The sequence below is a fragment of the Apus apus genome, chromosome 5 (assembly GCF_020740795.1).
Source record: "Apus apus isolate bApuApu2 chromosome 5, bApuApu2.pri.cur, whole genome shotgun sequence".
NCBI lineage: Eukaryota > Metazoa > Chordata > Aves > Apodiformes > Apodidae > Apus > Apus apus.
This window is the reverse complement of record NC_067286.1, coordinates 14,462,358-14,477,802: the sequence shown is the minus strand read 5'-3', so window position 1 is coordinate 14,477,802 and position 15,445 is coordinate 14,462,358. Positions and strand designations below refer to the sequence as shown.

General features: G+C 45.2%; 1 protein-coding gene and 1 long non-coding RNA gene across 4 annotated transcripts; one reads left to right on the top strand and one right to left on the bottom strand.

Moving 5' to 3' along the window:
* Positions 1-1,680: 1,680 nt before the first annotated feature.
* Positions 1,681-15,317, top strand: LOC127385113 (uncharacterized). Of its 3 annotated transcripts, none has more exons than XR_007889596.1 (4): positions 1,681-2,165; positions 2,353-2,441; positions 14,966-15,058; positions 15,176-15,317. It is a non-coding gene; the product is annotated as an uncharacterized LOC127385113 (long non-coding RNA). The 3 variants fall into 3 exon arrangements; XR_007889597.1 differs by lacking the exons at positions 1,681-2,165; positions 2,353-2,441 and adding exons at positions 11,616-12,048; positions 14,219-14,418; XR_007889595.1 differs by lacking the exons at positions 1,681-2,165; positions 2,353-2,441 and adding an exon at positions 11,616-12,048.
* On the bottom strand, positions 7,681-11,492 carry MYOD1 (myogenic differentiation 1). Its single transcript, XM_051620490.1, has 3 exons — positions 10,748-11,492; positions 9,195-9,273; positions 7,681-8,566 (listed from the first exon to the last, which is right to left on the bottom strand). The coding sequence occupies exons 1-3, from the start codon at positions 11,306-11,308 to the stop codon at positions 8,316-8,318; spliced, it is 891 nt and encodes a 296-aa protein (XP_051476450.1). The 5' UTR covers positions 11,309-11,492; the 3' UTR covers positions 7,681-8,315.
* Positions 15,318-15,445: the final 128 nt, after the last annotated feature.

The following is a 15,445-nucleotide window of genomic DNA, read 5'->3' as shown; positions in this document are numbered from 1 at the left end:
TCCTGCTCTTCCCTAGGGACCAGGCAGAACTGTTCAAGATGGAGCAGATAGAAACAGCTGCCAACAGATGAGTATTGGAAAGGATTCAAGCCACGGTATTTGCTGGAACTTGGGAGTTTGTGATGGCCTGAGAAGTCCTATGGTGAGAAGAATCTTGAAGCTGTAGTTGCACATAGTGCTAAAGAGAAAAGAACACTGGTAGTGTATTTTTTATGAATGTGTTTATCCCATAATTCACGCATTCAAACTGGTGGTTTCTCCTAACCTTGGCCTAAGATGTAACAGGTGGAGAAAAGATAAATTTAGGAAATCCAGTGACTGAATGCTGATACTTTTATGTCTTCTTGCACATTTTTCTGGCATACCATGAAGAATAATAAATGGCAAAAGCTAAAGTGTCCTTGGCAAACAAACAAACAAAACAGCACCCTGTGATATTTTTACCTTTGCTTTCCCACACCACACACACTGTTTACTCCCACAGAGCTTGAAATATTAACCCAGCATGTTCGTTTATTTCTTCCAGAGTTGCTCTGGCCTCTGGATTTAGCATTTCTCTTGAAAGTACTTCAAACCAAGTGGCTGGCTCCATCTCTAGCTTTGTTAAATAGACACATTCCTTTGTTGCTTTTTTCATATCATTTAACGTAATTACAATTTGTGAAGCTTTTGAAAGGCATGTTTGGGACTACATTTTGTGCAGCTGGCTTTAAACTGCACTCTGCTTCAAGTGTCTAGTTCTGTAGAGGACAGCCTTTGAGATCATAGAGCATATGTGCTCAGCACATAGCATGCTTCCTTTCCAAAAAGAACAAAGTGACTAGTATGACACATGTTCATCTCTGCAGACATTTGTATTTCTATTCTATTTTATTTGTAACGGGTGCATTAAGCACCCTGTTTAAAGAACGGGACTCCTTCTAGAAGCTCTTGTATAAGTGCTTTGCTCTAAGTTGGTCTTCATCCTAACCACCTCCAGGCAACTCATAGGAATACCCTGACACAGAGGTGCAAAAACCCTGTGGTTTTTCACATAGAAGCACATCATTGCAAGCCATGAATTTGGACTTTCTGTGATAATTCCAACTGATAAGGGTGCAAGTACCATGTCAACTACCAATAAGATTGATCAGTTTACACTAGGTAGGAATTCAGCTCATTAATTTCAGTTGTATTGGTGTGAAATGATGCTCTGTATCTGAACTAAGGAAGGTTTAGGTATAAACATTTAGGGAAAAAAACGCAAACGTCTGCACTAAAGAACTTAGGTCCCCATCTTCTTTTTTTATAGAAATGCTGCCCTCCAGTGGTCTGGGACAAAAATAAAATAAAAATAAATATAAAAATTGCAATAATAATGCTGCAACTTGCACTGCACCAGGTACCAATTCAATGTGCCTCTTAGTATGACAAGCACATGGATTGTCTAGGCTTCAGCCTCAGGAGACTTACAGGTGGTACATGACTGAGACATTCATAGCAAAAAGGTCTTGCTTTGCCAGTACAGGACCACTGACTCTGCTCTGTAAGCAACCCATGAAAAAGAAAACCTTTTTGTCCCAAATGGCAGGATCATACTAGTCTGTCCCACAGTGACAGCTGAAACCCCTGACTTCATACAGAACCACATGTAAGAAAATGAGATGGATGAACAAGTCTCACAGAATGTTTGTTCCTGAATGATATGGATTATCACTGAAAAAAACCCAGCAGTCTAGCCCAAAAGCCAGTCAGACACGGAGTTCAGCACACAAGGGTTGTCAGTTAACCATGAGGATCCTTCTGTTCTCAGAGAGCATGAATCCCAAGCCACAGATAAAATTCAAGTTCTCCAGGTTTTGGCTTTCAGTCATGGCTGCCAACTGCCTTTGTTTTGGGATTCAGAAGTAAAGCATCAGTGTGCAAGGAAGGAATGTTGTATGAATAAAATACAAAGTAGACAAGCTTTAGATGTGGTGCCTCTACACTTAAGTTTCCCGTGTGTGGCTTCAAATGATTTTTCCAAATGTGCAAGAATGTTTCTCAGCTTATCCTGCACGTTACGTGGGGGTTACCGTGCATGCGGAGATGATTTGCACCCCGCTGAGGAAACTGGCCACCAAAGAATCGCATCATGGGCCTGCTGTCATCTTCTGCTCCTGTGGATGTGCCCCACCTGCCTTCTGGTAAGCAACCTGTCTCCCCTCCCAGACCATTGCTCTAAACACAGGCCATACAATGCCTCCAGAAACCCTCCATTTCCTCTGTCCTTTTGTCTCTCTTTTTTGCTTAAACATTTGGATACCCCAGAATTTCTGCAGCAATAATAAAACCCCGTATTTATTTCTGTATTTTTTTTCTCTGTTTTTATAGCAGACTCTAGACAGGGAAGCGCTTGGCTTTTCCAACATATTTTTCCTGCTGTTCCTGGTGTATGGAGCTCCAGGTGCTGACTGAAGGCTGTGAGTATTTTTGCTCTTTCCCCACCAACAAATTTTCAATTGTAGAAAGATGAGGGAAAAAAGATCACTGAATTTTCCAAGGAACGATTTCAGGAAAAAAAATGTAATTTACGTCTTACCCAGCAGATGCTGCTGTTGGACCGAAAACCGGCTCGAGGTCAGTTCAGGTGGTTTTGGGAGGGACTCTTATTTCAAAGGGTTTCAGCAGTGGAGGGTTTTATCCAGCATCTCCAGATCTGGTCCCTTGAGACTGGGAGAGCCTCTTTTACAGCCATGGACTTGCAGCACTAGCGGACTGGGCTGAGACACAAGACTCCAAGTACGAAAACCACAACACCCCAGCCAGAATCCCAGCCTCCCACAATCTTCTGATTAAGTGGATTATTGTCAGAGTTTTTAATATTTTTTTTATAAATAGTGGAACACCTCAAGATGCCATATTTGCCTCCCTATTGATGAATGTGAGGTTATTCATTGAGTCTTACAAAAAATAGCACACTTGTTGATGTTGCTAAAATGCATGTAGGAGATAAAAATTACTGATGTTTAAGAAAGAAAATGTGAGTTCAATGCCATGCTGACTGTACTGTTGGGAAAACCAAGAAGTTTTTTATCACCCTGTGGTTGCAGGCTAGGTTTGTTTTTACTGTTCAGCTTACACTGTTAAGGTCTTTATTCAGAAGTAGCTGTGTAGATTTCTGGGTTCCTTCTGCTGGCCCGGGTAGCTTTATACCAGACATGTTCCTAATTCCTGGTGGGACCTGGATGGGAAAGGACTATCTGAAGCTGTTCTGTATTGCACTAGGGACCATTCTCTCACTCATTAGCCCTGAAATCTGAAATATTGAAAGGAGAGCCATTGTTCTTCACTTAATGACATTCCCACTTGTGCAACAAACCTTTTGAGAAGGGAGCATGCTGCAGAGATCAAGGAGAGCAGATCATGCCTGCTCAACAGATGTACTGGAGAACAAGTTGTTTGAAAGGCTGAGGGAGGACACGCTGAGAAGCATTAGTCAGTGGTGCTTCATGAGGTACTCAGGTGTGCCTCCTGAGATGATCTCTGGGACATTTGCTATGTGGACCTGTTATCTCCATCCCACAGTCTCTCACTGAGTGCTGAATGCAGATGGGGTAGTCAAAGCTTTGCATGCTGTCTGTATGAGGATGGTCCCAGGGACTGTTGGCAAAGCTGGGATCGCTGTATGTGAGTTATGCAAAATGACCTTCACACCATCTCCCGCTGCCACAGGCTCCATGTCAACTAGGCATTTGGCAATGTTACAGACTTTCAGCATGAACATGGGGATACGTTCTGGTTTGTCTTTTCAAGACCAGGTGAGCCATAAAGCCTGCCAGTGCGGTTCGGTGCGGGTGTGCCCAGGGGATCAGCACACCCAAAGGGAATGTGACAGAAATGGGTCAGTGAGCATGGCGTGGCTGTGCACTGCTGCATGGACATTATCCTAGGCAGGATTAACTGCAGTAGCTAGAAACTCTTCCCACTAAAGTTGGAAGTTTTGCCACTGATTTTTTAAACAAAAGATTAATTTATTCTAATTAACATTCAGGTGGTATGAGCCACAAATGTTTACTTGTCTGTTTACTTTTGGATTTACTTCTTCTGAAGATGATAATACCATTTTTATCAGTAAAATGAGCAGGTTTTGCCCTTTGCACAATCCGAATCTTTTCAATATCTCTGCAAAATACAAGCTGTAAAATGAAAACTGTTTTTCCTTCCACATTCAGTGGACTTTTGTAAGGTCTTTATCATGTGTTTAAAATGACAACTCATTTTAAAAGAGCAGCATCTGGTGCCAAGCAACTACCGACTCGATATTTCTTTAATATGTAATATTTTTATGATACACATGATAAAATATTTTAAAAGGAAAAATATATCAGCATTAGTTCATGTATTTCTTTTACCTAAAATTGAATTTTTAGTATGTGAAAATTTTTAGTATGTGAAAAATTTCAATGATAATGTGGGAAATGGTGTATGATATTTTTTAAAAACAGCAATTTTATTGCACTTTTTTGTTGTAAAACATTGGGACTGGAAAAAGGATTGTCTTCTTTCTCTTATTTGCAAATGACATGATGAAATTTAAAATCAAAGCACTTACCATATGTAAGTGAGGTATAAATATATTCCTCTTCACTTTTTTCATACCAATAGTTTGAATAAGATGAACTGTTAATACTGGTTTTGTCATGCAGTCCCAGTAGGGCTTTCTTGAGTTACCAAATCAAATCAAACATTCCCAAGATACACAAAGACAGCTATTTCCTTTAATTATTTGTACCTGTATGATGTTCCCTCTAGATACTGTATTTCACAGGAAACATTGGACAATTCTAATATCTTTATTGAAAAGCTCCAAACCCACATTCAGGCAGGCTCTGTACTGTCCTGCTGAGGCAGCCTGGGGAAAGGGACGGTCTGGTTTGCAATCAGCCCCAGTTTCTCTCAGGCTCTGCACATCAGTGCAATCTGCAGAATTCAGTTTTTTTTTAAAAATCAGGTGGTATTTCTTTAGGTGTCCCATCCTGCAGAATATTGAACTAGAACCTGTGTGCTGTAAAGTGATTATGTCAGTCTATTGGTGTGTGCCTAGCCCAGGTTGGAGTGTCTCTATAGACCAAGCTAGAGTGCAGTTTGTCTTTAGGAACAGCCCTAAATGCCTAAATACACCTTCCAAAGTTTGTAAATGTTGGATCAGTCCTGAATCTGTTCCTCAGCTCACCTTATGTTCCCTGCCACTGTTGGGAGTAAACTAAAGCTCTGAAGCCAAATATTTCCAGCTTCAAAATACGTGCACATAGAATGTGATGTAATTCTGTCAGTAACACACCGTCCTCTTGATACACAAGGGAGTAGAGTAACTTCAGGCACTTGTTTTAAATATATTCCCTTAGAAATAGACAGGAAGAAATTGTGCAGAGAATACATTTTCCTTATTTAAATTAAAAAATAAATATAGCTGTAACATAAACGTGTACTTATCAGCAGTGACGCCCTTTGGTCTCACTTCAGTGGACTTTTCTGACTGACACTGATGAGAAAAAGATGGGCTCTGCATAGGAAATCTGTGGATGTTTTTTTTCTTCTTCATCCATCTATCTATTTTGGGATGTGCTAAATGCTTGTTCCCTGTTGTAACATTAACATCAGTATGTGGAGACTTGGGTTGCTAAAATAAATCCATGAAATGCAATATACATGACTTCACATGGAACTGCACGTACATTGTTGAGCACAGTGCCTTGTCCACTGTGCCCAGCCATCTTCACAGCCAGGTACAACCTATTGTGTCCTGCAGAAGTGGGGTGCTCTAATGAGGCAGGCACGAACTTTGTGCTGCCAGTATGTATAGAGGCTCTGTAGTGCCTAAGCTGGCAAAATATTTCATGGTTGCCATTTCATGACAGTAAAATTAATACTTTTACCAGCCTCAGAGTATGTGGATGGCAAGGTCTATAGTATTTGACAAAAGCATCTCTTGATCTTTTGCTTCGTTGGCCTGCTGGAGTGCTTGCTGGAGGCAAGGAAAATGTTGATGTGTGAGGCATTGGTTTGTGAGGCTCTAACTGTCTCTCTTTAGTTTTTCTAAGTTAGTGATACAGGCTTCAAACAGACCTGGGGTATTTTTCTGACCTTAGTAGAGCCCCTCCTGATTCATGCTAGTATGTATTAGGACATTCTTAAGTTAATTTATCTTTTACTTTTAGTGGAAAAATGGAAGGGATAAGGTCAGCCTTTATGGATTGGGCTGATTTCTGGCCACAGTAAAAATCAATGGGAGACCTTTACAAACTTGGACTTTGATGAAGGTCTTGAGGAGTCAGTCCTGCCTTGGAGTCCCCTCTGATCTGTGGGAGCCTGGCCTGCTCCACAGAGTGATCCTGTGCCACTGCAGCAATTTATCATCCACAATGGTTACAAGCACATGGATGAGGAAGGAATCCCCATGGCTGCTGCCTTCCCTGCCCCTCTGACTTCAGATACAACAGCGAGCCTGGAGCACGCCTCTGCCCTGGGAGGAAGGAGCAGCTAGTGTGTTGCATTGCTTGACTCAAGGTCACTCACTCCTTTGCTCTTCATGGAGCATCTATCTTCTAAGGCCCCCACGACTAAAGGAGTGGGAGACATTCCCATGGAATTAGTTGTTCCCTCTTTCTTTCCCCGGATTAAGAGGTAAGAGCTGCACAAATTCCCTCTTTAATAGTCACCTAAGAGAGAATAAAATGACTGGTTGTCATAAAAGTATTTAGAGCTGATTACAATATCTGGGTTGGTTTTTGGTGTGTGGGTTTTTTGTTGTTTTGTTTTTTGTTGTTTTTTTTTTTTACTGTGATGTTTGAACAAAATCCATAAATCACAGAGATCTGACAAGAATCGGGATGTTTTACATTGACTGTAGCTGCTGGTTATTCTTGTCCAAACACCCAGAAATGCCCTGATGGTTACTTACCAATGACAACCTGCTCAGGGCTTAACATTTTTCAGTTTCATGGCAAGCTTGCAAGGTTACACATATATACTGAATGAAACATAGCCCACTGGTTATTTTTAGAGGGGTTCTAAACAAGAAGTAAATCCCTGGAGTAGAGCTGCCAGAGATGCATAAAGTTCAAATCCAAATTAACACTGCCCATCTTTGGCCTAAATTCCACCCTGAACTTGAGGAAAACTATGATCTATACCTTGAACTTTATGCAAAAAAACCCCTTCATGTTGGTTTCTAATACCCAAGGATACATGAATGTGGTACAAACACTTGAAAATTAGAACTTGAATGAAAAATCTGAACATTTGTTCCAAGAATATAGTACTTGATCTTGTGATATGCCATGGACTTCAGGTAGGACTTCAGGTTTTAGTATCTGCACTGGAATTTGGAAAGTCTAATTTATCTTGATTCTTAGTTCTAACACATAAGGTCAAGTACTATAATGTCATTATAAACTTTGGGGGAGGAAGTGAAATACACTTCTTTACCTTGCAGATCTCTTTAATGGTGACCTGTGATGTGCAAGCCTTGGTTTAGACTCCTTTTCAGCAACATATTTATGCAAAATAGCTGAAAGTATTGCAACTGAATCATGTTCTTGGTTTCTTTGCTGAATCAGAGGCTGTATCTTCTTCCTGCCAAGGCAGTGATCTTAATACCACTCCTAAATGCACCAGTAATTCTAGAAGCCCTAATGAAAGTCAAGATAACACCACAGATTTTATAAATAAGAGTCTTTATTTAGATACTGTTGAAAACATTCTTGGCAACCACATCGTATAAATATATAAAGTCTGACACAACAAACCAAGCAACATTAAATATTTTTAACATTTTCCCCTTTATGTTTTGTTTTTTATTTTTTGCTTTTGTTTCTTTTTTATCTATCTTTTCCCCTGCCTCTCCCTCCCCCCCCCCCTTTTTTTTTTTTTGCAAAGCAACTCTTATTTACAATTATACAAAAAGTTTTATAAAAAATGGTCCACAACCTTATTTTGGCCAGAACATGAGTAGTAGGAAGGATCTGTTATGCCACTACTGGTGTCAATTTCTATTCTCCTCTGCACTCAAGAGCCAGGTTTGTAGTCCCCAAAGCCCGGATTAAACATTGGCCATTTTATGGTATACAATTTTATCTCTAGACATATTAAATAACTTTAGTTTAACATCCAATAAATAACTAGGTGTATTTTGAAGTAATACAGGTTTGAGAAGTTATATATTTGAAGGAATTTTAAGTGAGTATTTTAAAAGTGGAACAAGTTTGAGAAGTCTTTTCAGTCTCAGAAAGCAAGTCTTGGAGCATGGCTGGAAGGATCAATTTGTTTTCAGTGCAGTCCAGCTGGACCTGCCTTTATAGCACTTGGTAGATAGGGTTGCTGCTGCTGTTATCCTGGGGAAGTGGGGTGCAGTTGGTGGGGGAAGGAATTTGGGCTCCACTATCATTCAGGCTTGCTCCTTCTGGGGAGGAACAGGGACTCCCTTCAGTAACAGTTTCCACTGGAGGCAGTATAGGACATGTGGAGTTATCTGTGGAAATCCTCTCTACAATGCTTGACAGGCAATCGAGGCTGGAAACAACTGAACTCTTTCCATGCTTTGGATCTAAAAAAAAACCAGACAAAAAGGTGACCAATTTATCCAGTTAATGGGTACTTAATGTCAGTAGAATGTAGTTTTTCCATAAAACTCCAGTGAGTGGCTGACAGTATCTGTGAGCATATAAAGATTCAAAGGAAATGAGTATTGGTGAAGGACACCAATTATCAGAAAACAGACTGTAATTTGCAAAATGGAAGAGAGGCCCAACCAAAGTATGCTACTTTTGGGGCAGAATGGGTCCAGGGCTTCACTTCAGTCAATAGAAAGGGAAGGGAAGATTTGAAATCAATCTGGAGTTTCACCAGTTTGGATCGATGGAGTTAGAAAATTGTTGATGCAAAATACGGTTAAATGCAGAAAATTAGTTGCAGGTAGGAATGTATTTTTATCCAGATGTTATATTTGCAAAATAGGAAATGCAGCTATAACCAATCCCCGTATTTGCAAATTAATCTAGAGGAAATCCAGTGCTTCTATTAGCACCAACAGCTTGCTGACTGAAAAGGCAAGTTCCTCTTTCAGCAAAGCTGGGGTCAGCTGAACAACTGGAGACAGAGAAGCCATGGATAGGTTTGCTGTGTTGACTGCCTCTATCTCCATGCTTCACACAGCCGTTATGGCACATACTCACCATTTGGTGACTCTGTGTAGTAGCTGCTGTCATAGCTGTTTCTTCTGCGAGAGCTGCACGGAGGCCCGCTGTACTCCATCTGGAAAAGAGAGCAACCTGAGTGAGGCCGCTGGTGGGGGACAGCATTTACTGAAATCCCAGTAACCATCCCATTTCATAGATTGGTCCCTAGTCTGTGCCATCGTTCCAGTCCTGGCTGAAATGCCATCAAGTTGTAGTTTCTTTGAATGAGGGAGAACTTAACTTGGCTAGAAGAGGATTCCCCCCAGAATACTTGATGTGGCACAGCTGTTCCAAAGGAAAAGTACCGTTTTGTTGTATTGAATGCTGTAGCTTTACAAAGGAGATGAGCTTTCCAGCATTCTCATCAGATACTGCCCTACACGTTTCTTCAATTTACAACAGAGACACTAAAGAGAAATTAGTTTTTGTAACTTAATTTTTGAATGTTTTTTGAAACATTGCTTCCTCTTAAAAAGCTTCTAGTCTACATTTGTCCCTTTTTATTTCCTTTAGTTTCTCTTCCCATTTCCGTTTTGTACAGAAAAAGCCCCAAAACATTTGCCAGTATATTTTTTCCAATACTTTATTCCACAATGAAATTACTCTTTCTGACAAATGAAAAAGGCTGTATTTTGAGGAACGATCATTTGTGTAAAACTTCTCTCCAATCTCCCAACTACCTCATATTCGCAGATATCCAGCTCAGTAATTAATATCTTTACCAGAGCACTGAAAAAATTTCAGGTCTTAAAGTGCTGCCAAGATCCCATCCCAGACAAGTGTTCTGCACATTGGTCACCAACCACATCCCACCACCCCAGAGTCAGACCAGAGCCTGAGCCTACAGCCCCAGTGAAAAGATGTGGTGATTAGACACCCTTTCTAGTACCCACCCTTCCACTCCCCTCCCCATAACATACAAGCAGGACTGAAAGCCTGGGGTATCACTCCTGTTGCCAGTATATGTCTATGGAGGGCATGAAATGAGAGGAGAACTGGAAAACCTTTTTCTTAAGGGACAAGAAAAACAACTCCCGTTGCTTAGACCCTTTCCTGTTATCATGATGAATGACAGAAAACAAAACCCAGACCCTTACCAGTTCCTCTGAAACTACCATGACCAAGGGGGACCTTTCTGCTGTCCTTAGTGGATTCAAAGGCAATGGAATAGCAGAAGATGCAAAGTGATGCCCCAGTAGCTACAGGGGCACAGGCACAGCTTGGACCTCACCATGCCCCCAGGTACCCATCCCAATGGCTTCCCCAAGTGCTCCCCCAGCAGCTCTCCCCTGTTCCCCTAGGACACAGGAGGATCTGTCTAACTTGTATAGGAGATTTTTCTTCTTTCCCAGAGATCCTGGCAGGTGGGGACCCCACCTCGCTTTGCTGCTGGAGCTCAAGGCATGAGAAAGGACTCTGGCTTCTGCCGGGGGAGGTACAGAAGGCAGCTGCTATGGGAAAGGTGGGAGGAGGTGACTTGCCCCGCATAGGTTTGCACCAACAGCGCCCAGGGTGCCTCGGCAGCAGGGTGTCCTCTCCGGGGCACTCACCATGCCATCGGAGCAGTTGGAGCGGGGGCTGGAGGCATCTGATTCCCCGCTGTAGTGCTCCAGCACCGGGTAGTACGCATCCTCCTGCTCCCGCAGCAGTGCCTGCAGGCTCTCGATGTAGCGGATGGCGTTGCGCAGGATCTCCACCTTGGGCAGGCGCTGGTTGGGGTTGGTGGAGGTGCAGCGCTTCAGGGTCTCAAAGGCCTCGTTGACCTTGCTGAGCCGCCGCCGCTCCCTCATGGTGGCAGCCTTACGGCGGTCAGCATTGGTGGTCTTCCTCTTGCAAGCCTTGCAGGCCCACAGGAGGCAGCGGCCGGCCTGGTGGTGCCCGCTGGGTGCCCGGACGTGCTCTTCCTCGTGTGGGTGCCCGTGGTGGTGCCCGTGGTGGTGTGGGTGCTCCTCAGGCTTTAGCAGCCCCCCCACGTGCACCAGCCGGGGGTCCAGATCCTCAAAGAAGTGCATGTCCGATGTGTTGAAGCATGGGTCATCATAGAAGTCATCAGCGGCCGCGAAGGAGCAGAGGGAGCCCTCTGTCATCTCCATGGGGCCCAGTAAGTCCATGGGGGCAGAGGAGGAGGCAGCCGGGCTAAGGGGGGGTCAGTGACGGGATCAGAAGCCAGGGGGCTTCGATCGGGCTGTTCAGCCGTAGCCACTGGCCCGGCGGGTGCGCGGAGAAGAGGCCCTCGCACCCTGTCCCAGGCGAAGCCCCCAGCGCTGGCTGCTGCTGCTGCCGCCGACCCCTCCCCAGCCGCGCCGTCCGGGAGCCCCACTCCGGGCGCTATTTATGCCGGAGCCCCCACGGCGCGGCAGGTCGGGACGGGGCGGGACGGGGCGGGGGCCGCGGCCGCCGGAGCAGCGGGGGGGCGGGCACGGGGTCCCGCGGGTGCGGGGCGCCGTCGGGGCGCTGGAGCTGATGCGGAGCTAAGGCCAGCTGCTGCTGGCGCGCTGCACCGGGGGCTTTTTTTTTTTTTTTTTTCCTCCCCTTTTTGTTTTTTCGCTTGAAGCAGCCTGCCCTGCCCAGCCATTCAGGGCAAGGAAGCCTTCCCGCTGCCCGGAGGTGCCGGCGGCCGCTTGCCCCGGGGCACAGCGCTGCTCCCCGCTTCTCCGGGCGGCACGAGCCGTTTTGCAGCGCGTTTCCTTGCGGGTCCCGGCCGGTGGTCGGCGGCGGAACAGCGGAGCACGCTTCCCCCCCCCGGGCAAGGCAAGGCAGCGGCTCCGCGCCTTTCTCCCAGGGAAGAAACCCCCGCCCCGGGACAGGCTTCTCAGCGCCGGCCGCGACCGTGCGGCTCTGCGGCCACAGGGTAACTACTCGGGAGGCGTTCGTGAGGGCGGACGGTGCGAGCGGCACCTCAGGGCAGAGGCGAAACGCCGGGGCCCGGCTGCGCGGGGCCCGGGGACACGGCGGGGGCAGCGGGAGCGCGGGGCGAGGCCGCCGGGAGCGGGGCGGCGGGGGCACCGGCGGCGCGCGGCCGCCTGGTGGCGCTGCGCTCGCGGGAGGCGGCGACAGACGCCCCGGGGACCGCGGGCCCGGGTCTGCCCGAGCCCCGCAGGGGCCCGCGGGGTGCGGGGTGGGTGCGGGGTCCGAGCCCTGCAGGGCTCCGCGGGGTGGGTGCGGGGTCCGAGCCCCGCAGGGGTCTGCGGAGTGCGGGGTGGGTGCGGGGTCCGAGCCCTGCAGGGCTCCGCGGGGTGCGGGGTGAGTGCGGGGCCCGAGCCCCGCAGGGATCCGCGGGGTGGGTGCGGGGTCCGAGCCCCGCAGGGGTCCGCGGGGTGCGGGGTGGGTGCGGGGCCCGAGCCCCGAGGGACGGCGCGGGCCCGCAGGGTCTCTGGGCAGGGCGGTGAGGGAGGGAGCCGCTGCTCTGTAGCCGTGGCCCTCTGCTCTCACCTGGGGACAAGGACTTCCCGCAGGTCAAGCGGGTATGTCTGAGGCCTGTGAAAGGGTGTCAGCCTTTTCCTCGGGAACGAGGGTGTTCCTGCCCACGTCTGAGCCAGGTACAGTTCAGGGATTCATACCGAGGGTGGAAAACGTTCAGCAAGACTCAAGCACAGTCACTGAAGCTATGTGACTTCAGAGCAAAAAGAAAAAGAATGGTGTTGGAGCTGGCTAGTGCCAGAGCAGGCTGCAGCCGTGTTTGTCACAGGAAGTATTTATGTCTCCACAGGCACAATCCAGTGATGGCTTTTAGTAATGATGTCCTGGAGGAGAGCTGAGGCCCGAGTTCTGTTCAGACACCGCTTCAGCAAACGGCTCTTTGCACATGAGCCATGATGTCCAAGTTTGCGTTTCAGGCTCCTCTTCCAACTTTAGGCCTCTGTTCACCTTTATTCTGAAGTCTTTGAAGAGACTGACTTCCCCTCGTGAAGTGGCATTTTGCTGCAAATGTAGTCACAGCAGTAACAATAGTTGTGCAGTATGAATTTGTTATTTCAGGTAACTAGCAGTGAGAGAGTTTATACCTTGGAGAAACTGGATCACTTTTGGTAACATCTCAAGAGTCCTAGAGTTTTTACTGTGTTTTTGTAATATAATTTGAGATGAGAAATGTGGATTTTTTTTCCCGATATCAAAGTACTTGATTAATTAATTGGTTTGATTTCATTGACTTAATTATTAAAATAGTTGTGGGTATTTTTAATGTACCATGAACTAAAATTAATCTCCATTCTGAAATTTTAAATGTTCATGGAATTCCAACTCACTCAAAATCAAAGGCAAAGCTCTGATTTCAGTGGGGCTGACTGAGAGAATTTGAAAAGGTAAAAAGCATTCATCAGTGAGCTAGCAGTCCCCAGTCCCTGTGCCTATGACTTATCAGAGGGGCTACAGTGATGGTGGCTTCTTTTGTTGTTAAATTTGATTTTTGCAAAAAATTCCTAATCTGCAGTCCTCATTTTCTACTACTGAAATGTCTGAGTACAAAGATAAGAACAGTTAGTCACATTCTGTCATTATCCCTAAAATATGAAATTATTTTTAAATTAAAAAAGTATATATTTTAGACTCTGTACAGTTTTGTTCTCTCACTTTATCCAGTGGTGAAAAGTGATATGTGCCAAGGAGATCAGCTAGTGACCACCCTTTCACATTTAGAAGCCTATCTCCCAGCTGTTTCTCAGAGACAATGTAGCAAACTTGTGGAAACATTTCACTGTTATGACAGAGGTTCTTTGATCCAGAAGGAATGAACAGATTTTTATTTTTTTTAATCTTTACTGAACAGTTAAAAAAGTAAAAATAATTTGTGTTCAAAATAGTGCTAGGTATACAGTAATGCATAACAAGCATAAATGAAAAAAAGTTGTATGCTGTAAAAACTGAGCATATAAATTGGGGTATCAAGGCATGGTGCTGGCTGCATGATCCACTCAAGACCCTTAAGCTCTCTCTAGAGCACTGGTTTCATTTGTGGAAAAGGTATTTTTACCCAATATTTAGCCAGTGTTGTAGTGTGTTCTGCCACTGTGTGTTTCCAGGTTATATTTGACCCAAGATAAGGCACCCTGGGACTTGTGCACACGGTGGTTACCCTGGGTAAAGTGGTAACAAGTGGTGGGACTTGGACAAGCAATATGAGGAGACTGCCAGTAATTGCTCATCAACATGCTGAAGTGCGTGAATTGGAGGTAGCCCTGACCAGATGGTGGATTCTGTTCGGAGCAGTCTTCCAGTGAAGGTGCCCTTGAGGATTCCCTCCCTCCTTCCTGCCACCAGAGCTAACATTCGCTTTCCAATAATTATTCCCAAAGATGGGTTTGCCCAGAAGTTGCCTTGTATGGTGGGGCCTGAAAAAAAAAAGTCCTGGAACGAACAAATCCTGTAGTGCTCTTCTTGGTTTTGTGGCTGTAGTGGAGAGGATTAAGGACAGCATGATCTCCACCTAGAGACTTAAAGTGAAATCCTCATTTTCCATGTAACCATAGCTGTAGTGCTTATGGCAAACATTTAGAAGTATGCCATTGGCAATACCTGTTTGGAAGCCTCTGTGGCTATAAGTTATAATTTCAGAGCTTCCACTTTGGATGCTGTATTTAGGGTACTGGCACTGCTATAGCTATTCTGAGCTGCCCCAGATTGTGTATTGGGATGGTTTGGGCATTGCTTTGGAAATACGGAGTGTGTGTATCAACAAGCAATCAGCAGAGAAAGGCTTTGTAAAGGTTCTCTAAGTGTTGTTGCCCTTACACCTCTTCCACATTCATCCTTCATCTCCTTTTTTTCAGGGTGTGATTGAAAAGGAAGCTGAGAAGACGACGGTAGATTGTACTTTCTATGCTGAGAAGCATGGACAGACTCATCCTATACACAATAGACAGGTATTGTTAACAAAGTTTGATATCATATTAACAAGCCTATGTGCCTTGTCCACAGAAACAGCATGTGGACAAGAAGGGCTTGTAATCTACAGTAACTGACTGATTACTCTCTTTCAGAGGATAGGGCCAGGAGTCCCAGAATGTGTTTTGGAAAAGGGAGAAAGATCTACAGTCTGAGAAGGTGTGGATACATTCAGCTACAAAGATGAATATGAGTAGAGTCTCTGAGAAATGGATATGGCAATATTTCAGAGAAAAAAAGGCAAGTAACTCTTGGCTTTGAAAAATTTAAATGTTGGCCTCTTTATTTTGGCATTCCTTTAAGGTAAAAGAGTCTTAAGTGCTGGAAACCATGGAAGAGGCTGTACCTACATTTCACAAGTTTAC